Source organism: Thermobia domestica, chromosome 13 (genome assembly GCF_964235325.1).
Source record: "Thermobia domestica chromosome 13, izTheDome1.hap1.1, whole genome shotgun sequence".
Lineage (NCBI taxonomy): Eukaryota > Metazoa > Arthropoda > Insecta > Zygentoma > Lepismatidae > Thermobia > Thermobia domestica.
In genome coordinates, this window is record NC_137466.1 from 37,107,937 (window position 1) to 37,130,909 (window position 22,973).

Consider the following 22,973-nt stretch of genomic DNA (forward strand, 5'->3'; position numbering starts at 1 on the left):
CACGCTTGTATACATATCTTAACACGACAGACATTTTTCATACTATCTTATTGAATGAAGTGGGTTAAAATTCTTATTCTCTTTCAGGGCCGTGCCGTGTAAAATTTTCGCCCGTGGCGCGAGTATACGACGGCGCCCCCATACATATATTCCAAGCAATTTTCCCTATATTTTTTCCTTATTCTCCTGAATTTCGCCCCCCCTTACTTCGGCGCCCGGGGCCGTCGCCCCGCTCGCTCCCCCACGGCACGGCCCTGTTCTCTTTCCCTCTTCGCGTACTCCATTGTATTTATCAAAGACATTAATCGTATCTACGCTAAAGAAATTAATATTCCTGAAGTAAAAAATCTAGATAATTCTTTTGGAAGTTTGTATCACTACTTTTTTGGTTGGCCGAAAGCTGACAGATGACGAATTTCCGCTCAAAATCTTATCAGGCAAAGGTGTCTGTGTGTGTTTGTGTTTATGTGTGGAGAGCGTGCGATTTTGATGTTTTCTTCGTAAGCACTTTTATTTAGGTATAGAATTGCCGAAACAGCCGTGAGGTCAGCACGTTAATCAAGACAAGAGGCTGTGGTGGTACCCAAAACGCTCTTGATACAGAGTGCTTATTGTTTGCTGACAGAAAGAGTACATTTTGCATAAGAAATAATACTAAGCGCAATTTAAGAAATTATTTTATAATTTAGGAAGCACCGGCTACTTGTGGGAGAAAAGTACACATTATTCCTAAGCTCATTCCAGGGCCACCACGGAGGCCAGAGCGAGACAAGCCAACCACTACAAGAAGTTACATTGCCTGTTTCAAGTGGTTGGTTGCAGGCTGGTGCTGTTGAAGGTGTTCACTGTGTGGTGCTTGTTTTTTTTTCAGTGGATAGTGTAGTGAATATATGTTATGTATCTACATTTTGAAAGGAGAAATTAAGTGTTGACAGTAATGCAGTGGTACGATATATTTTGGATTCTTGGTGCAACTCTTTCATGGACAGGGCAAACGACAATGGCCTCTGGTAAGTCCATCCGATTCTCTTTTGTCCTTCTTGAATAACCATATGTCAGGGACAACGTGGGTTCGTATTTCGTTCGTGTCAGGTGCAGCGTGCGTGCAAGTGAAAGGTGCATTGACAATCTTAGCTATAACTATTTGCAAACATATTTATATGGTAAACTGGAAAAAGATGTGATCATGGATAAATTGTAACGAAATAATTAACATCTGGGTATTGGAGTATAATGCATGGATTAAAAAGAGAAAAAAAGAGTGAAGAGAGGAGGCGTGTGTTCGCCTACTTTGAGGGTATGGTAAGAAATTGGCAGAACAATCGACGCGTCATCAGGAATATTTGAATCCAATCAAGTGTATCAATTACTGAAACCATCTCGCAAGATTAATTTTGAATCAGTAGTTTTTCAGATCTTTGTAAGAGTTTATATTAAATTTTTGTTTTAAATGTTCTTTTTAAACTTCTCAAAGATCGTTGTTATAGCGGAATTATGTTAACTAGGGATTTTTAACTAGAACCACTGTAACAGCTGTTTCACCACTGGCCTACACAGAATTTGATCAAGGGAGAATTTGCTTACCACTGGAGGCAAAGCTGGACCTAGGCAATTTGCCGCCCGTGCAATGGCATCATTTCCGCCCCCTTTCTCCGGAAAGAACGAATCTTAAAAACCACGGTTTTAAGTATGTTATCCCAACGAAGGGGAGGGAAAGTGCAAATATCGTTGTGCCTGTTTTTCCCTTTTAATAAGAATCCATTATGTTAGTGAAAGATAAAGCAAACACACCAGCAAAGAAAAAAAAGATAATAATCCTTTTTATAGAATTTAATATCGAGCTTTAATCTCAATATATCAGTTTTCAATTCTAGTGCAACTGGATCTTTCATCTTTATTTCTTTATTTTCCTTCTACATTTGTTAAAAAAATAAAAATCTTGTTTTCACCCTCAATATAAGAAACTTGTTTGTGACAAAGACTAGTTTTCATATCAAAACTGTGATAACTAACTAAATGAAGCAAGTGTTCACTATTGTTCGAAACTTGAGTTCTTGTATTGATGCTGGGATTTGTTTGACCATTTGCTTTAGCACTGTCCAAGTAAACTAATGCGACCTAAACATAATTTATGAATGTAGTATTCAAATAGAAGGTCAATTTAGTAAATTTAACTGCCATCATCATGAAGTCTGTTATCAACAAGAAATATTTAATTTAAATAATATAATTATGATAGATTTTGTTGCCCCTTGAAATTTGCCACCCTGTACAAATGCACGTGTTGCACATATGGTAGAGCCAATCGTGAGTGAAGGAATGTCATTTTAGGACATGCGCGATTAAGATAAATGATATTTTTTCCACAATAATTTCGTTGAACAGAGGGAGGTTATAACCTGGAAGCTCTCCCCTTGCGTATGTCACATTGTTTCATCATAAAATAATGAAAAGGAGCAACTATTTATTACCCTCTGTTTCATTAGTATTCAATAATTATCCATAATTATATATATATTTAGACTCGTTAAGTCAAATGAAATATATTGTAATGGTCATTTCCAAACATTGCTTAATTATGTTAATTTTCGTAACGAGACATTGAGTAATAACATATTACCGATAAGTTAATTTTTATGATCATTGGTGAGAGCGGCGGTAAGACATCTGCAATATTTGTTACCGAGAAGAAAATAAAAAAATGTTGAATGTAATTCTCACTAATGTACTCCCTGTAAACTACAAGAATGGATAGTTCCAGAATAACCGGAATGATATTGGGTTTAGGACATGGGCGTTAATCCTGTAGGGCAGCGTTTCCCAACCTTTTTCAATTTGCGGCACACTACGGATGTAACTTGAATTCTCGCGGCACACTCATAAATATTATTATTTGTAAATATAAAATACTGTTTTTTTTTAAGTGATTTCTGATCTCACAGAGAAGAAACCTTGATCACTGGTTTTCCCCGTGGTAAATCATTATCTTATTTTTCGTTCTAATTTTAAAATAGATAGCAATCGCAATGAAATATTGCACTCAGGTTTTTAAAAATACGCTTTTTCGAAAACTATATCCAACCTTTCACTAAGAAGGAAGATCACTAAATAACGAACGAAGAAACAAATCTGTTGTACTTTTAAAACAAATGTAGGTAGTTAGTATGCATGTTTGCCATGTTTGCTATGTCGAAAGGATTAAATGATATTTTAAAATTTCAAGTTACGAAATATTTACAACAATAAAGAAGCAATAATGGTCATAACAATGATAACAAATACTTTTTTCAACATTAAAAATGTACAGAAAAGTAAGAAGGTATGAAACAAACTTGTAGATTCATAATAGAGGTTTATCGTAATGTGAAATACAATTATACATTTTCCCCATGTCTTGCAATTTGATACCTATAGAATTAACAATTTTGTTTCGATTTCCTCGCGGCACACCAGCGGCTCATTCACGGCACACCGGTTGGGAAACGCTGCTGTAGGGGGTCAAGGAGGATCAGGCTCGCCTTTGTATTTGTATTAAAATCCTCAATGATGTCTTGTTACATAATATCTAACATCTCAATGCCCTCCCCCCGAAAGTTATACAGAAATCGGCGCCACAGGCTTTGAGACGATTCTTTATTGGAATGTGTACATTCCGATACAACTTCTACCCAGCACATAGAATAAATAGGAAAATGAAATGTAATGAACTCTACCAGTTTAACGTCCTACGATTGTCCTTTTAGGCTGAAGGAGACGATGATTTAGTATAGGCAAGTGAATGATGATGAAAGAATTGCTACAATGAGAATGTAGAAGGAAACGAGAGTACCCACGGGCACGATGTTGTACACCACAAACTTTCTTGGTCGGGGATCGATCCAAGGACCCCATGCACCCGAAGTAAGCGCTCTACCACTGAAACTGAATCAGCGTGTCTCCTCAGAGACAATAGGAGACAACGGGTCCCAACCCAACAACATTAATAAACTTGATGTTCCCAGCACAATATCACGTGACTTAGGTCCGTACCGCGGCAAATGCAAATGCTCTGCTACATTTACTATATCAAGACAGTACTGTTCTACTAAATGTTTTTGAAAAGAATACTCCCTATCCATTTCAGAGACCGAATAGGGCTGTAGCTCAAGCCCGTAGCTGGGGTGGCCAGAATGGATCAGTCCCTGTGAGCAGCTTCAGATTCCCTGAATTTTCCGTTGTTTGTTTAGATCAGCAGTGCCGTTTCAGATTTTACTTGGGCGGGGGGAAAGCGGAAGGTAAAACTCCCTAACGTAAGTAGATCTTCACGTTCTTCGTTGATATATTATTATTCTATTGAATAAAATCACGATCGTCGTTAGAAGCATAGGCGTGCGCACGTGAGGGCAAGTGGGGGCGCTCGCACCACCTAATGATTTGGCATTGCGTTTTTTTCGATTTTCAGCTAATAAGGATTATATTTCACGAAAACGGACCCTGAAAGACGTCTATAATCATCGCTATACAAAGTAACACTTTGAACTTTGCAATACTCGACCAAAATTTATCGACTTAATTATATTTCAGTCTTTCTTCCGTTTGTTTACTCCCAGCAGTAGATTATCATATATACACACACACACCTAATACACTATCTGTAAGCTTCTGTGTCCGCCACCTTCCCAGATACTTCAACATCCTCCGGGCAAATGAAAATAAAAATTAAATTATAAAGAAAGTAAAGATTACAAGAGGGTTGCATATCTTCAAGAGTACCGCTATTGATTTGTCCCCCCCCCCTAATCCAAGAGTCTGCGCACGCCAATGGTTAGAAGGGACGGGTAGGACATATCCCAGGCAATAATTTTCTGTGTTATGTCTAGAAAACAAACTGGGACGTATTTTACCGCTAGGTACAGTGATATTGCTGCTAGTTCGGTTCAGGCAGGCTTTTATCATAGGCAATTTGTGTGGGGATACCGACAATTTCATTTCCACAGTTGGCAGCCCTAGTCATGTCTCTTATCAATGTTTAATTTCTTCTACGATGTTAAATGTGGTCCTTGGTAAAATCTATATGTTAAAATGGCTAGTTTTATAAATGAAATGAAATCTTTGAGTTATGCCGTTTAGGCTAAAGGAGACGGTGAGGATGAGAAATGAGTGAAATGGCGAAATGAAGAAAGTGAGGGGAAATTGGAGAACCCCGAGGAAACCCACGCACACGCGGAATTACTAGTTTTATGTGTTTGTGGTCAGTGCCCAATTCCTTTTGACAATGAGATCTCAGAAACCATAACCTCTAGAAACGTACTGCTTTCAGTGGTCTATTTCAAATTTTGTGTAGATCTGCCAGTTCTAATTTTTTTAAAAATAAATAAAAAGTGCCGTTATTATTCTATTCATCATATTATGGGTCTTTTTAAGTCCATAAGATTAACGTTGTTGCTAGGGTGAAGCTAAAGTTCATGTCCTTGTGTTAGGCAACCAGTAGAGGAGTTGCGTATGTCGGGTTGACGGGCGTTGCAGGCGCTTTGCTTAAATCTGAATGGCAAAACCTTATGCATGATGGCAACTTGAAAGGCTTGAAGAGCCGTAATGAGGCGTATTTGGACGGATATAGATTTACAAGGGGAAAGATTCCATTCGACATCACCTGTCACTTCTCCAAATTTGACACAAACTCACATCAGTATCTATATGTATGTTTGTCTATAGCAACTCATTCCCTTTGTGAGTCGTCCTGTCCTTCACTTGTGTCTGTAAAGAGATATGGGCTGATATAGTAAGGAAGTGGGAAGGAGATCCATTGTCATAACAGTGTTTCTTTCAGAGAAGATGTTCCAGTGGGGGACTCTGAAACTACGTATTAACAAAGCCTACAGCTACTTGTCTTATGTTTTTCTGAAGTAGGCGCAACAAGACGTTTAATTGTCACTTACCGATTCAAAGTTGGTAGTTACAGACAAGGTACCACCTAATCTCTAAATATGAAAAAATAAAAGTAGCTTCAGCACGAGCTTTAGAACACTTGTAAAGCAGCACTAATAAAATATTTAATTATTTATTGTATTCTGAAATTATCTCTCACTGCTGGTACTATTCTAGTTAAACCTACCATATTTTCTCCATGAGAATACGGGACACCTTAGATCTCCCAACCTCCCCAACTTTCCAACACAATACAATGAACTGTAGCTCTGGTTATGAACAAAAGTATAATGGGCCGCGGTGGCTCAGTGGTAGAGCTTTCACCTCTGGTGCATGGGATCCCTAGTTTGATCCTACCTCGCGCCAAGTGAGCTTTGTGGTGGACAAACACCTTGTGCGTGCGTTTCCTCGGGGTTCTCCCGTTTGCTCCCACTTTCTTCATTCCACCATTTCATTCATTTCTCATTATCACCATCTCCTTGAGCATAGCAGGCATAACCATGAGACTAAAACTAAGAGATTTCGTTTTATTTATTTTTTTCAAGAATATAATAGGCGAAAATTCAATAAGTTGAAGCTGCTTTTCTCTCTTCGTACCCTGCAATTAATCGTACGGACTGAAGATGCCTAAAACTTTAGATGATGTCTTATAAAAATGCTTTACAGGAAAACAATATGCAAATTATTTAAATCGGTGGTATACAATCTACCTTCAATATTATTCCCGCGTTTAGCAATATTTATTTACATGACTGTATTCGTCGAAATTACGTTCGTGAGTTTAATCTGATGAAAAGCTGATTTTTCTCCTTGTGTCGTGCGTAATTGTCAGAACCAGATTTACGTATTTCTAAGACCTGAACCAAAACACAATCCTGTGCCCCTAGTCTCTCAAAAAGATTATACTTCTTGTTAACTGATCTAATGTTTTGCTGGAGAAAGGGTCAGTCATCTTCCCTATGCTTGTAGATGTAGAAACATTCCAGCCATCTTATGTTTTTTTTTTCTTTAAAAAAAAAATTCCGGAGAGTGTCCGAGTTTCCACCAAGTGCAATGGAAAAAGTAGCATTGCAAATTTCGCTCGCTATCAAGTTGAACAGGGTGGTGTAATAACCTCCTCGAAACTGTTACATGCTACAGCTTATTGTTCATTCACTAATACAGGGTTCCCAGACGATGTCAGAATTTTTTGTTTTGCACTTTTCGAATAAGCTGATATTGATAGCAGAAATGGAACGGAATTAAAATAGGGACATTTCCCTGTTTCGACTAAATTTATGGGGACGGGAACACTCAGGTCCAAAATCGGGACTGTCCCGTTTTTTACGGGGCATATGGCAGGCTTAATTCTAGTACATATTAACTTTCTCTCCTTCGGGGGGCACTGCCCCCTTTAAACATGGCCGAAAGAAATACTGGTCATATGAGAACGATGCATGAGTAGACAGCGCAGGTTCAGCTAGTACAATATTAAAACTTGAAGCAACTATATCAGGAGCAGTAACGGGCGGAGAATTTTGGTGATGTGGGTGCAAATTGGGGACGGATTAGACAGAATAAAATGAAAATGCTGACATGTAGGAAATAAATACATTTATGCACTAACTTAAGCAAATGCATACATGTATCTGTAAACCATGAATACATTCTAGAAACTATCTGATAAAAACTAAGTGTGTAAGGGTACGTATTTCACAATGTAAACCTCTTAAGTACAACAAGCATAAGATATTTTATTGATTTATTTGATTTTAGTGTCCCTTTTAGCAGCGAGGCTATATGAGACATAGCCCTAAAACCAGTTTCCGAAGTGGAAAAAAAAAGCAGAGGTGTTATATTTTATTACGATTTTGACTTGTCATACCGGCTATCTAAATGTTGAAATACAGTGAGTTATGTTGCCTAAAAGATTGCATTTCTATTTATATTATGACTGAAAACTATTGGAGTGTTTCTCTGCAGTTATGGGGGCAGGGACATTAAGAGACTTTGATTCTCTAGCAACAACTTTCTGAAAAAAAAATTAAAAATACATCCCCTTATGTTGTATTATAGAGAATTATAAACGAAAATACTCAAAAACCGAGTTTTTATATTAACAATTTCCTGCGGAAAAACTCCCGGACCTCTACTCGACTGAGGGGTATTGCAAACTCCCTGAAGATCCGCCCCATAGCAGACAATCTCTAAATCCGCCCATGCTCAAAACACGACATTTATATGCATTAAGACAAGAAGACACACACATACATAAGAAAGAAAAAAATCAATATGACACATCAAAATATAAACTAGATGAACTTCTTTCAAGATAACTCATTTTAAAAACAAAAATTAGGAAAAAGATAACAAAAATGTCGGTGTTGTCAACTTAGAAATTATTTCTACATAAGAGATAAAATCTTCTTACGTGTAAAGCTATTCGTCAGTTACTGTGTATAAAAATGGACTTATAAAAGGTATTTAGTATGTATTTTCCAGCGATGGTATGTCTTGATCACTGAAAAACACATGACATACCACCGCATACCGTCTCACTTCGACCACTGCCTAAAACTGAATGTGAGATCCGATCCACTTAGCGTATGGCTATTTGAGAATGTGTTCGGGGAAACACGGTCAAAGTGACTACTCGGTAATTTTACTTTTGCCAGAGTTATAAATCATACTGTGAGCCAGTTAGGGTTTCCGGGTCTTTTTGCCAAGTCCAGGTCTATACTAGCTGAGTTCTAATACTTTGCACAAAGCATCTTCCAAGCAGCTGTTTCTTTCTAAAATCCCCTTGCTTGGCAACACGTCTTTCCTTTTTGTCCTTCCTTTAGACATCTTTTAAACAGCAGGCGGTCTATTGTTCCGAAACGCACCAAATACGCTCGAGCTGACGTTTTCTCCGCGTTTGTGATTAGCCATCTACATTTAAATACATGGTCAGCGTATTCCAAGCGTACGCATGAGCAATAAATACGCTTTGCAAACGCTACCAAATAGCCGGGTACTTAAGCTCTCGCTGAAAACCACTATGGAACCATGGCCATAAATTCTTCAGTGACATCTTTAAAATTTATGTTCATAGAAATCGGTTTTTCAGCAGAAAGCAACATGACGGAGCAACATGAGCCGAACACAGAAAAGAACAGATATTCGAAACTAAATGAATTATTATTGGAGGAAAAATGGAGACCGAAGTTAATGTGGGTGCAGGTCAGGCGCGCACCCAGAGTTTTTGTTAGGAGGTGTTCAAGGTTTGGGGGCACCCATTACTACAAATCACAATATCTATGTAACATTGAACGGGTATTATTTCCCTCTTGCTCACTGCTGCATGCACCCATGCTTGTTACATGTGTTGTCACTGCCTACAAAAATAAATTGAAAAAATACAGGAAATGTTCTGCCATCACTTGTAGATTAACCTTACTTTATACTCATCAACAAGAAAAATAACGGGACATGTAGGAAACACACACAAATGATACTCGTAGCGAAGACCGTACTCGTGATATAATACTTATTCAATGTCACTTATTAGTCATTATTCCTCTGATGGAGAACTCCTGACTTTGCTGACCTTGAATCGTAAGACTCGTGGACGAAATTAAGCATTCTTTTGCACTTCCTCACTGTATTTTTCTCATTTCAAGGAAACTAATCTAGCTATAATAGACTACATTCCAATCATATATATATGTATATTTGTATTACATCACGTTTATCTGGAAATTCTCATCGTTGACTTGAAACTACAACCATTACGATAGTTTGAGATTAAGTAAGAGACTATCTCGTTACTACTGGGCTGATTTTTATAATATGAGTATACCTTTCACATGATTTGATCCCGGTTACCTCATGTTTCGCAGAATCCTGTTTTGCAGAATGCCTTATCAGTGTGCAACGTTGCTAAGTTGACCGATTTCTGTTCTGTAGAACTATCCTAGCGGCTAAATTACACCTCGATTACCTCCTGTTCTGCAGAATCACATGGAATGTTTTGGTAGCATGTCAATATTAAAAATATTTAACGAAAGGAAAAAATACCAACATAAATCTAAAGAGGATCAGCTCGCATTAGAGCTTTGTCGTGCAAGTCCAATCGTGATTTACTGCAACAAGAACAAATTAAAAATACACAGATAAAAGAAAAATCATTTGCATTGAACAGTAATGGCATAAACTTTAATAAATTCAATGTACAGGTGCGACTCTTAATATCGCCTTGTCTTCATTGGATTATAATTTCAACTATCCAAATGAATGCAATGAGATACTTCAATAAGTGCGGAATAAGCCCAACTTCGCCAGACCTAAACTTAATCTTAAGAAATCGAGTACGACTGTCTAAATGTCTTCACATTCTTCTCCGCAAAGTTAAATTTCCTGTCTCTGGCAGTCGCATTGAGACTGATCTTCAAGGTGACCAGAATTTTTACTTGCAAAAACAGGACACATACGAATCAGCGACGCGGGGGGGGGGATAAATATGTGACTTCCAGATTGTATTTTGGGACGCAACAGTGTTTTCAATTTACAAAATACACAAGTAAGAATGACAACACAGCGTGTCTAACTTAAGTACTACCCAACAAAACTTTTAACTACTTGAACACTCAGAAATCGAACTCAATTCCCACTTGAACCACAGAACATTCAATTCTCATTTGCATTCAGAAGTTCCAGACACGGCTCAACCTTCCCAATGAGTGTTGGTACGGAAGAGTGTAGAATTTGCATCGGCCATTTATATTTTGAATAATAATTACGGGACACCTGGGTCATTTTTGCTTAAAAACGGGACATTTACGCGTCCCGTTTGAGAATCAGATAAAAAAACGGGACAACGGTTGAAAAAAGGGACTGTCACGGCTAAAACGGGACGTCTGGTCACCTTGCTGATCTTGCTTCCCGTGCAAAGTACATAACTATGAAAATAGATATGGAGAAATTTTAAATGTTCTATCCATCACTATATTTTCTTTCCTTTCACTTTACGGTGTGCTGATATACCAGCCATCTTGACTTTCTTAATAATTATTGAAATAATTTTTTTGTTACAGACAATTTGTATACGTGATTAGAGTGATAGGATGGAATCAGTTTTTCAACATGTGGTACAAATATCGGCGTACCTCTGGTGCAGTACAGATTTTCCACAAACCTATGTGAACATTAAAATCTCTCACTCTGCGAAACAGAAACATATTCATTGGATTATTTTTTGTTCTTAAAAACATGGCAACACAGCGTTAAAAAAGCAGTTTGAACTCCTTTTTGGCGAAACAGGAACACACATCGATCCCAGGCCAAGTGAGTTTGTGGTGGACCATCATTATGTCTTTGGGTTTCCAGCGAGGGCCTTCCGTTTCCTCATACATGCTCATTCTACAGATTATTTTTAAATAATTTACTTTCATTAATCATTTGTCTTCTTTGAGAATAAGCGTAGGACGTTATAGGCTATACAATATTTTATTTTCAATATTAATTGACATATGTGAGTGAATATTCGATTAATGAAAATATTTTTTTTTTTTCAAGTCTTGTAAATCTGATACCTGAAATCCTAATTCTCAATTTTCTTCGTTAACTTAAGTTTTCCTTTCACTCTTTTCGAACAACAGCAAAAGAACCCTGGCCATTCTACGCGTATTCTACTTGATTGCTGCCTGCACCTAGCTATGTTAGGTGAACAGCTGCAGAACGTGTCAGAGTAGAACACTAACGTAAGATAAGAACATGAAATAAGATGAAATCTTTCAGTTTAACGTTACGCGATATATGCAACCCACTGTGCAGTACTGTCTCGTTGGCTGTCTATACGAACGGCGTTTGCATCCTTCCTACGTGTTCTCCCATCTTCGTGCATTGAGATGAATCTGCGTCTCTTTCCTATACGGGCGACGTATGCACCCAGAGCAAAACCACGTATTTTCTGTTTTCTTTCTTTCTTCCTGCTCCTTACCATCATTTTCGCTCATTTCCGTAGCACATTGTGTGCAATGTTGTGGCAATGGATCCGGATTGGTCCATTTCCGGATGTTCTGCTTTCTTCGCATGGGTGTATTCTATCTCATTGCCTTGCGTGGATTATGGGTAGTATTTCGTACATTTAACCTTTTCCGATATATCTTCTCGTTCTCGCTATATTCCACATAATCTCATTTTGACCCCATTTTTATGCCCCTATTTGACCCTTTCAATGTACTTGTTCGCCGATATAGAAAAATACGTGTCGCTTGTTTTCGATGTTCTCTATGTCTGTGGAGTCTTATCACAATCGGCCTGTTACACCGGTGTACCCTGCCTTGCAAGACAAGAAAAGGTAGAATAATCGTCAAAAACAAAATTTTCTTGTTCTCCTGTAAATTATTTTTTAAAAAGATGTTCATAAAGTAAAGCCGTTTATTCAGCTGAATATATAATACAAAAATTGACTATACCGTATAGGGTATTCGAGTGAATTTATCTCCTCTACTTCTCTATTGCAATCTGAAATGGTAGAAATCGATAGTTACTTGAGGATTTAATATTAATTGGCATAGAACGAAAACGTTAAGAGAAGGCGACCAATTATTCTTATGCGGATTCAGTATCCGAAAAATAGATTTGATCTCAGATTTACTATTCTACTGAAACCAGACGTAGTAAGAAAAAATAGAACTCTCAATTTCAATATTGATTCGTATATTGTAAGACAGACATAAATAAGCTTTATTTCGCTCTTGTAAGCATGCATTTCATATCAACAAAATACATTGCGAAACACTCCATTTCGATTACTCTATAAAACTCATTCCATTCGGACTGTGTGCGTATCTTACGGCGATGTGATAATATTGTGTTAACAATAAATTCTAATTTCCAACTAACATGGTGCTGCATGTAGTGGGTTGCCTGACATTCCGGGCGCTGTGTTTGAATCGTAACGTTAATACCTACTCTCAAGAAGGATTATAGTGTCACAACGAGATCTTATCGGATACAGGTTTATAGGCAAAAATATTTCCATTTGGAATCATTTGTCACTCTTCCAATTATTTTCGCATTACGTTGATAGTTTCCAGTTGAATAAATTGTTTTCTTTTATGAAGATCACTATCTTTCATTCACATGAAACTAAAAGCTGTTCTAGGATTATATTTTTCTTTTTCTTTTCCCCTTCTTACTAGTTATATATATATATATATATATATATATATATATATATATATATATATATATATATATATATATATATATATATATATATATATATATATATATATATATATATGTCTGTCTGTATGTGAGGTCCTGGCAGCCTATACACAGTTCTTTCTTTCGAACGGAAAATACGTTTATTCGGAACACTTATACGGAAACGTTTTCAATTATACGTTTTTGGGAGCCGCGGTGGCTCAGTGGTAGAGCGTTCACCTCTGGTACTTGGGGTCCCTGGTTCGATCCCCGCCAAGTGAACTTTGTGGTGGACAAACACTGTGTGCGTGGGTTTTATCGGGGTTCTCCCGTTTCCTCCCACTTTCTTCATTCCACCATTTCATTCATCACTCATCATCACCGTCTCCTTTAGCCTCACCGGCATAAAACGTGGGACGTAAAACTCGTTCAGAGAAATGAAGATTTCATTTCATTTCATTTCAATTATACGTTTGCTGCAAAATGTTACTTAGGGTTGTACGTTAAGTCCAAAAACTACAGAATTTACGCATGTAACCTACGCTTTTACGTACACCATACCCATTTTTTCTCAGTGTGGCACACAATACTTCAGACGATCCCTCAATGCCTGTATGAATGATAACCTTTGCCCAGAACTGCTTTTGTGACACTCGGAATAATACATGTTCTATTAAGGTGAGTACTGTGCTTTGTGAACTCACTGTATAACATGTTCACGATGTCTGACAGGTTGTGTTGTCTACTAGAAGAAACGAGACGAGAAGTAAGGTCTCACACCTTCTCTCGTAATTTTTTTGTCGGAATTCTCGTGTCGTCTCGATACTCGGAACGCTTTTCTCATCTTATCTCGATTTTTCGTCTCTTTGTAAGTTTATGTAAATATATATGATAAATATATATGATGATTAGAAAGATGATAACTCTCGTCTCGCTTTTCCGAGACGAGAAATTTCTTGATTCTCATAGGCAACATTAGTTCGCCTATGTCTTAGCTCTATAATCCTGCTTTAGTGTTATATGATTCATAGTAAGAAAAAGAAACAACAACTAGAATTTAATAAAATAATAGGTCAATAGCCTAATTATATCATATCCTTCATGAATCTCTCGTGACGCGAAAAGATTCTGATGACTTCTAGGTGAAATCTAGAAAATCAAGCTATATATATATATATATATATATATATATATATATATATATATATATATATATATATATATATATATATATATATATATATATATATATATATATATATATATATATAGCTATAGCAATCAATGGAATTTAAAAACAGGTATTTGGTCTCGACTCTCGTCTCGTTTTCGACATGAACTGAAAAAAATTCTTTTTTTTGTACAACACTACACAACTCAGAAGTGATATGTTGCGATCTCTATCGTTTACCATTGCCTTCTTGCGTACCGACTCTTTGGAAGATTAGTGAATTCCTAATGGAATTTCTTAAATGCGTTTCCAGCAGTGTGTACGATATTTATGACATTCAGTACGTAGAAATAGACTTTTCATCAGTAATAAATCTATAGCTTTGTATAAATATTTATTATTATTATTATTATTATTATTATTATTATTATTATTATTATTATTATTATTATTATTATTATTATTATTATTATTATTGCTCTCGCCGTTGATCTAATGGCTAGCATTTGCACCTTTGATGTACGTGATCCCGGCTTCGATTCACGGTAAGAGAATATTTTAACACATTACGGTGATTCCGATTTTATTTTAAATTGTAGGCTCACGTCTCATATAACTTCGTATAAAAAAAGGGACGCTAAACTTTCAATTAATACATTACTATTATTGATGTCCCTGCTGGTCTAGTGGCTAGCACCTGCGCCTTTGGTGCATATGATTCCGGATTCGGTTTACCGTGAAAGACTATTGAAATTTGAGCGCATTACAGTGATTCGGATTCCCCTATGAACTATAGTTCCATGTCTCATGTATCCTCGGTGCTGAAAAGGGATGCAAAACTTCAATGAATAATTAAATTATTGTTATTAGTTGCTGAGAATTTGAGAAAGCAAGTTTCAAGTATAATTGGGAGGTTATTATTATTTTTTTTCTATGTCTTAAGCGTGGTTGCCACGTTAAATGAATCTTGTAGCTGTCATTAAAAAAAAATAATCTTGAAACAATATCATATCTCACCATGTAAACATAGTCTTGAAAGGGACACACAACATTTTTCTTTTTCCCTCTTGCAAGGAGTTGAACCATGTGCAACTTTCTGGGACGTCTTGCTAGCTACCTGCTATCGCTCTCCTGCTGACATAAAGGAAAAATCAGTTTCGCCGCTTCCGAAACAACGGATCTTTTGGACAGGGAGGGAAGCGCGCCAAAATACAGGTTTTTAATGAGGAGGTTCACTGTTTGTCCACTAGAGTGCAGTCCGTGCATGGGTGGAGATGCCTTTCTTGCTTTCAGGAAGTTGTTAGATCTAAACAGTAAATAGAAAAATCGGGTTGCATTTTTTTTTTTTTTTTTAATGACAGCAACAAGTTCTTGTAAGCTGACAATGTGCCTTAACATGGACTAACACAGATACTGCCGGTCTTCTTTCCCTTGTTTAATTCAAAAACCTAGAGTTCCCGAGTTGTATCGTTGTATGTTCCAAAGCGGTTATTTATAGAATATCCATAAATATTTAGAGGTGATTCAATATGTCCTGCTTTTTCAGAGTGATTAGAACATGTTTGTCTATGTTTGGAAGATAAGAAGCGAGTGTCGAAGGAATGCTGCGTCTTTCACTTGCCTTTTAACAAATCCTTCGGAAGACTGAAACAGTTTGAATCATAATGGTGAAGCTAGGCATTCAGTCTTACAGGTTATAACAAGAAGGGATTTGTTTAGAGAGAGATTATTACACTTTTGGAATTTTGCACGTGTAAAATTCAGTAAAGTAAATAAATAAATGAATAATCTGTTCCAACATCATAAAAAAAAAAAAAAAAACTAACAATTATTATTTGGACACTTTTTTAAAAGCATAATGAAAATTATTTTCCTCGATTTTCTCTAAAACTGCGCATCAGGATTTGCTGTCACCCATCATATTTCGTCACCACATTTAAAATTTTTTATCTTCATAGTAAACTAATAATTAATTTCGGAAGTGTTTTTCAATTACTATTTTTAAAGGCTTGAATTAAGTAGAGTTAGCGACTATCTATCATTAAATATTTGGAAATACAGACTAAAAATAAATGAAATAAAATCTTTCAGTTTGTGTCCCCCATGATTATGTTCTTTTGATCAGGCCCGTGACGTGGGGGGACGAACGGGGCGACGGCCCCGGGCGCCGAAGTAAGGGGGCGAAAAATTTGGAAAAAAAGAAAAGTTGCTTGGAATATATGTATGGGGGCGCCGTCGTATACTCTCGCCCCGGGCGCTGATTTTCCACGGCACGGCCCTGCTTTAGATTAAGGGAGACGATGATTAAGGCAAGTGAATGATGATGGGAGAATTTATGGAATGAGAAAGTGGAAGGAAACAGGAGTACCCCGAGAGAAAAGCCACGGACACCATGTTGTCCACCACAAATTTACTTGGCCCAGGATTCAACCAGGGATCTCACGCACCAGAGGTAATCGCTCTACCACTGAGCCATCAATTCATTTTCATTTCAATTACCGTATGAACCGTTAGCAATTTAAATTAATGTAATCTTCTTTTAACGGATACAACCCATTTACGCACAAATATTCATTTCATTATTTATACGTTTCATTGTAGAAGTAAACTGTGTGGTTAAAACTGTGGGTGAGTTGTACTTGTTCGCTACATTCATTATTAATCATAAACCTGAAGTATATGCAGTGTATGACATTGTGGGATTCTGTTACACATATGGCTCATTGAAACAATATGGTAGTGAATGTTTTCATCCCATGTAATGGCTTGCAATATCTCCGCGAAAAGCTAGTTAGATATCGCTGCTTTGCAGGAAGTTACTATCTAAATGAGAAGGATGATTGATTTTCCACTTTGATACTCAAGTGTTATCACACAAAGGAAGATTATGGGAATTTTATACAAAATCCTGTTATCTTCGTTACGTCACTAGTTCTTTATATGGTAGCGTAAGAAACAACATTTAACTGACGTTACTCAAGGGCGCCCACAGCAGTGACAAAGAGAAATAATGCTCTCTGATCTTGAGTACTGTTTTAATTTTATTTGTGAATTTTCTAGAAAAAAAAATGTTCACTAGTGACGTAATAAATGTGAGAACATAAATTAAATGAAATACTGTGAGACCGCTTTCGTTCCTAGATCAATTGCCAGGAAGTTTTGACCTTATGCAGCACCGAGGTGAGAGAGAACAGGACCTACTATTAACATAGGTTTCGAACCACAATCGGGATTTGAATTCGAAAGAGTTGTGGTGGGCCCGCAGACTATAAATGCAAAACGGTTAGAGCAGCTATTTTCAAACGTCGTCTGGACAAATTAACATTTAATAGAAGAGTTTTAGATCTTTGTAATTATGTGCCCGAATAAAAAAGGAAAAAGTTAAATTTTTATATGTGTGTCGTAGGAAGTTTACCTCTATAAGTCCGAATTTCTTTTGACGTGAACTCGATATCTCGAAGCTATAACTAACTCTATGTAATTGTCATTGTTGCTAGTCCTGTCCTGACATTGTTGCTATCAGTGGCGGATCTAGGGGGGCGATCGGGGCGATTGCCCCAACAGAAGAGGAAACATTCTTATTTTATATATAAATAAAACCAATCCCAGAGTTTGGAGCTCTTAAAAGTAGCTCTAAGTAGCAGTATTACAACCCCCCCCCCCAGAAGTCCGTCCTGGATCCGCCCCTGACTCATCTATATATATAAAAGAGAACGCACAAATCCTTTGTGAACTCATCACGCTAATACGGCTGAACCAATTTCTTTCATTTTTGGGGGGTTATTATGATTTGGACCCTAGATGGTTTTTATCATATCACTTTAATTTTTAATTACCAGTGTCTTGAGATAATTGACCATTCAAGTGTCCATACGTACAAATCCTTTGTTATTAGTTCATCATAGGTAAAAATAAACGTATTTATATGCAACCCGCATGACCATGTGACTCGGCGGGTTAACATAAATGACAGGCGCTATAATGTTAACATTTACTGCAATTTGAAAGCGAAAAAGTAAAAATTATCTAAGTAACAAAGTTTATTGCGTTCCGGGGTGACCGCAGCGAAGCGGGGTGAACGCTGCTAGTGTCTAATATTTTATTTTTACTAGTCAACTTATTTAATTTAAGGAACTTTCATAACTTCGAGTTACAGCAGTTACATAGTCACTTTTTATAAGGAAAGCTCAACTTGGTATCTCGAGTTTTGTTGTGGCCCTTGATAACTTGAACCTTGATTACTCGAAAAAATCGATAACTCGAATTTTTATCAATTCCCTTCAGCTTCGGGTTTTTGAGGTCCCAGTGTTGCTTCCAGATCGCCGGGAGACTTTCGAGTCACACATGATCTACTATGAAAAGCGAGGCCCATATCCAGAGATGTGACCCGAACAAATGTCGTGGCCTGGTGACTTATGACGTATTCCCCACTATTGATTCAATCCTGAAGTGTTAAGAAATAATTCATCTCGGGTTTCAACATTGTTTACCTTAAGAGTAGATATGACAATAGCCAACGAGAAGCGGTCATGTGGTTGGAATAGATCCAGTGCCCCAAGAATAGATTCTATACCCTCCAATAATCCTCTATTCAAACCGGCAGTGCTAGAAGTCAATCATTTCCAATTTCAATATTGAACTCCAAAAACAGTATACGAATAAAAGATAGCGAGAAATGGCTTTATTTTCTAATTTAGATTATTCACCTCCTCCCACCCAAAATGAAATGAAATCTTTAGTTTTACGTTCCACGGTTATGCCGGTTAGGCTAAAGGAGACGATGATGATGAGAAATGAATGAAATTGTGGAATGAAGAAAGTGGGAGGAAACGGGAGAACCCCGAGAAAACCCACGAGAACTGTGTTTGTCCCCCACAAAGTCCACACTGCGCGAGCTGGACTCCAATTTACAACTGGAAATGGTAAAAATTCAGTATTATCTCGGTTCCACTATTGATTTCTATGGAACAAAAATAGTAATTGGGGAAGATATTTTGTTATTTGGTATGGACTCAGGATCATAAGATTAGAATTTCATCTCAACTCTTCCTTTTCTACTGAAACCGGATGTACTAAGAACTAATACAACTTCCAGTTTCAAAATTGATTCCTATGAGAAACTGTTTTTAATATGGATTTAGTATTCGAAGAACATGTCCCATCTTTGACATAATCCTTCTATTGCAACCAGAAGTTATAAGATCTACTATTTCCGGTTTCATAAGAATAGGTTACATCTAGACTCTTCCTTTTCTACTGAAACCGGATGTATTAAGAACTAGTACAACTTCCGGTTTCAATATTGATTGCAATGATAAACTAGTTTTGATATGAATTTGTCGTCCGAAGAACATGTTCCATCTCTGACATATTTCGCCTATTCAAACCGGAAGTTGTAAGGTCTACTACTTCCGGTTTCAAGGGAGAGTCTACCATAGCTTCATAATGTGAAACGAAATTCACTTCTTTCCCAATTATTTGTGTTACGTTGCTATTTGGTAGCATGTAATTGCATTTTTTTTTTAAAGAAAAGAATGTGTATTGCATTGCGTTTAGCGCGACATTTCTGTAATTGCCTTGTTTTGCATTGAAGGTCAAATTACATCATAAAACAAAATTTTATCATCTATGTTTCATTTGAGTTGAAACAAGACACTAATTATTTGCTCTTTGTACACGTTAGAGTTGTATTCATAACTTGATAATACTTTTTAAAAGTAGCAACATGAAAAACGAGACATTGAATCGAGGCAAATGATTGTCACGCATAGCACGAGTGCAGGAATGCGTGTCATGGGTGGGTTTTTAGATGTTTCCGTGCTGGAGTATCAAACTGTTTCATTTAGAGAAGGATATCTCCTGCAAAGTTGTTACTATAATAACATATACGTACCTAGATAGATACAAACTTAACACTTGAGGTATTCAATTTGCGTCGTTTACAATAGCATATTTTGTGTATACTGCAATAGGATCTTTTAGGTTTGACTGAAGTGATAACATTAAATTTACGCATGTCAGATTAAAAAAAAAAAAGTATTTTGCATAAGAGGTTGTAAGAAATATCATAATTTTTACTCATGCTTATTTGTATTCATCATTCTTCCCTCCCATTTATTTTTTACTTATATACATATAAAATAAGAAAGTTTCCCCTTCTGGGGGGGATCGCCCTGATCGCCCCTCCCCCTAGATCCGCCCCTGAATGTTACAAACATCCAAGACCAATCTTACGAAATGTTCGCTTCACTTTTTGGGCTATATGACTATGATGATTAGATGGGTGGTCAATGGAATTGCGTTTCGGTGATAGAACTGTCACGTCTGGATCGAGGAATCTCTGATTTGAATTCCACCGAACTATTGTATATTAGCCATTTTTTTTTTTTTTAATGTAACGGGGCGGATATTGTCGTTAAAATTATTCGAAGAATTTTTCTTCCATTATTAGAATATTTGAGTATAAGAATTTTAGTTTCTAATATTCGAACAATCATTGGAATATACGAATATTCTTGTTTATTATTCGAATATCGAGGAATATTCTTGTTCAAGGTTGAAATAATTATTCTAATATGCGAATATTCTTGTTAAACGTACGTTCGGCCTATTTTGCTACACTACAGTAACCACACAGTGGTAGGGGCCGCGGTGGCTCAGTGGTAGAGCGTTCACCTCTGGTGCTTGGGGTCCCGGGTTCGATCCCAGTACCTGCCAAGTGAACTTTGTGGTGGACAAACACCGTGTGCGTGGGTTTTCCCGGGGTTCTCCGTTTCCTCCCACTTTCTTCATTCCACCATTTCATTCATTACTCATCATCACCGTCTCCTTTAGCCTAACCGGCATAACCGTGGGACGTAAAACTCAAAGATTTCATTTCATTTTTCACACAGTGGTAGCAGTACCGGTAATAGTTCTATCTGTGCTACATAAATAAGAAGTTACATCACTCTACGGGGACATACTTTCGATTCTACCCTAGAAGGAGTTAAAGCCTTTACCGCTTCCACTGACAATCAGGGCCATATTAAAGAATAAAGCGCTTTTGATCTGAACAAGTTCTGGTGCCTCCTTTAAACATGTCATCATCCTAATTTGTTAGCCTTTCGAACTAAGCTACTCATAGGTATGGAAAAACTCTCATAGAATGATTATAACCACTCGTCTATTGACAAGTATGAAAGCAAAAACGGCAAAGGACAAGGAGTAATGGCTTTTTCATGTGGTTTCAATGTCGAAGAATAGGATTCAGTGTGAACTTGGAACATGCGATTGCATTACTTTTCTTTATAGGGTAATGTGGCACAGTGATGGACATACAGTATATGGTGGTGTTGATGACAGGATTCCCTACCTGGAGGGGAGGCAACTTCAGCCTCCCAAATAGGCATAGGTTAAGCTTGCCCACCCTACCGGTAGTAGGTTTTCATCTCCTAATGATCATGCCTTTTCCAGCAGCCACCCTACACATCAATCATAAGAGTAATGTACAGTCTACCTCAGCTATAATTTGAGATAGGCCGGGTTTGAACCCTGTTATCCATACCAAGAAAGAAAGATTTCGCCATATTTTTAAACGGGAACTACACGTGCCATTGGATCTGGAAGATGCATTAATACCTAAGGTGTACATGGTACCCCAGCACATAAATTTGAGGTAGTCAGGATTGGCCAGCAATGGGTGAATTCGGACGACGCTATCGGGGGATGAGAGACTTTGCCTAATTCCCAAATTGATGAATAAGACATGCCATTGGTTCCAAGAGATGTTGTGGTTGGTGTGTACCTAAACTCGGATTTTGAAAGTTCTGAGTGAGGCAGGGCCAGAAAAATAGCAAGCATCCTCTGAAATTCCATGAGATTTAGGATTTAGGTTGGTCTCTGCTGGGCTGGGGTCATCCCGTGAAATTCTATGCCTTGGTGCCTTGGCACTAAGAAGGAGGGGAGCATCGTAACACTCAGGTGTCAACACTCTGGATGCTAGTGGACTTCCAGAAGCTGGAAGACTTCAAAGCGCAATTGGGAGTTCCCTCAATCAGTAGGTATCAGCAATGGAATGGATCGCTGGGCCGCTTCGGTCACAACTTTTTTATGGGTCATCTGGGTCTGGGTCTCGCTTCTCAGACCCAGTCTGACCCGGTGACACAGAAACATCCGAAATATCAATTCTGCAGCATTACTCTAGAATTTTATAGTAGATTAATAATGTTCGCCCTTGAGATCAAACATTGATTTGTTTGATTCTCGGTATGGCATTTCTTAATCAAGATACCATGTTTTGAATAAATCAAATACAATTTCATGTTTTTTTGTCTTCCCGTATATGGGTTTTGAACATAACCTGTAACTTACAAAAAGAATTGACAAAAAGCTTTTTAGGTTCAGCGGTATCTTTCACATATTCTAAACAAGTTTTAGAGGTCATTTGAACTTTGATGATCTCTCGTAAGAGAAGCATATAGTTTATCTTTTCTGTAATTCTTACCCGTTTATACTCTCAATTACCTTGCAGTTATCTTTCAGTGCAATGCTTTGACACATGCAGACAGAAACAACAAATGGGAAAGAAAATTATGAATTTAGTGAGAAGACGCAGAGGAGAGAATTGTGTTTTTTACATATGAATTAGAAGTCTCAAATATAGCCCACCAGAAAAATGAATTATACATATATTTTTTTAAAAATATTACCATGAAAATTTTCCTCTAATCTAATATAGAAT

At 37.3% G+C, this 22,973-nt stretch overlaps 1 protein-coding gene across 1 annotated transcript in view; it reads left to right on the top strand.

Moving 5' to 3' along the window:
- The first annotated feature begins 462 nt into the window (after positions 1–462).
- LOC145668106 (putative chitinase 2) overlaps positions 463–22,973 on the top strand; it is a 97,444-nt gene continuing 74,933 nt past the window's right edge. Inside the window, exon 1 of the mRNA XM_081735633.1 lies at positions 463–1,010. Coding sequence (XP_081591759.1) covers positions 938–1,010 — 73 coding nt within the window. The 5' untranslated portion in view covers positions 463–937. The remainder of the gene's footprint in view (positions 1,011–22,973) is intronic.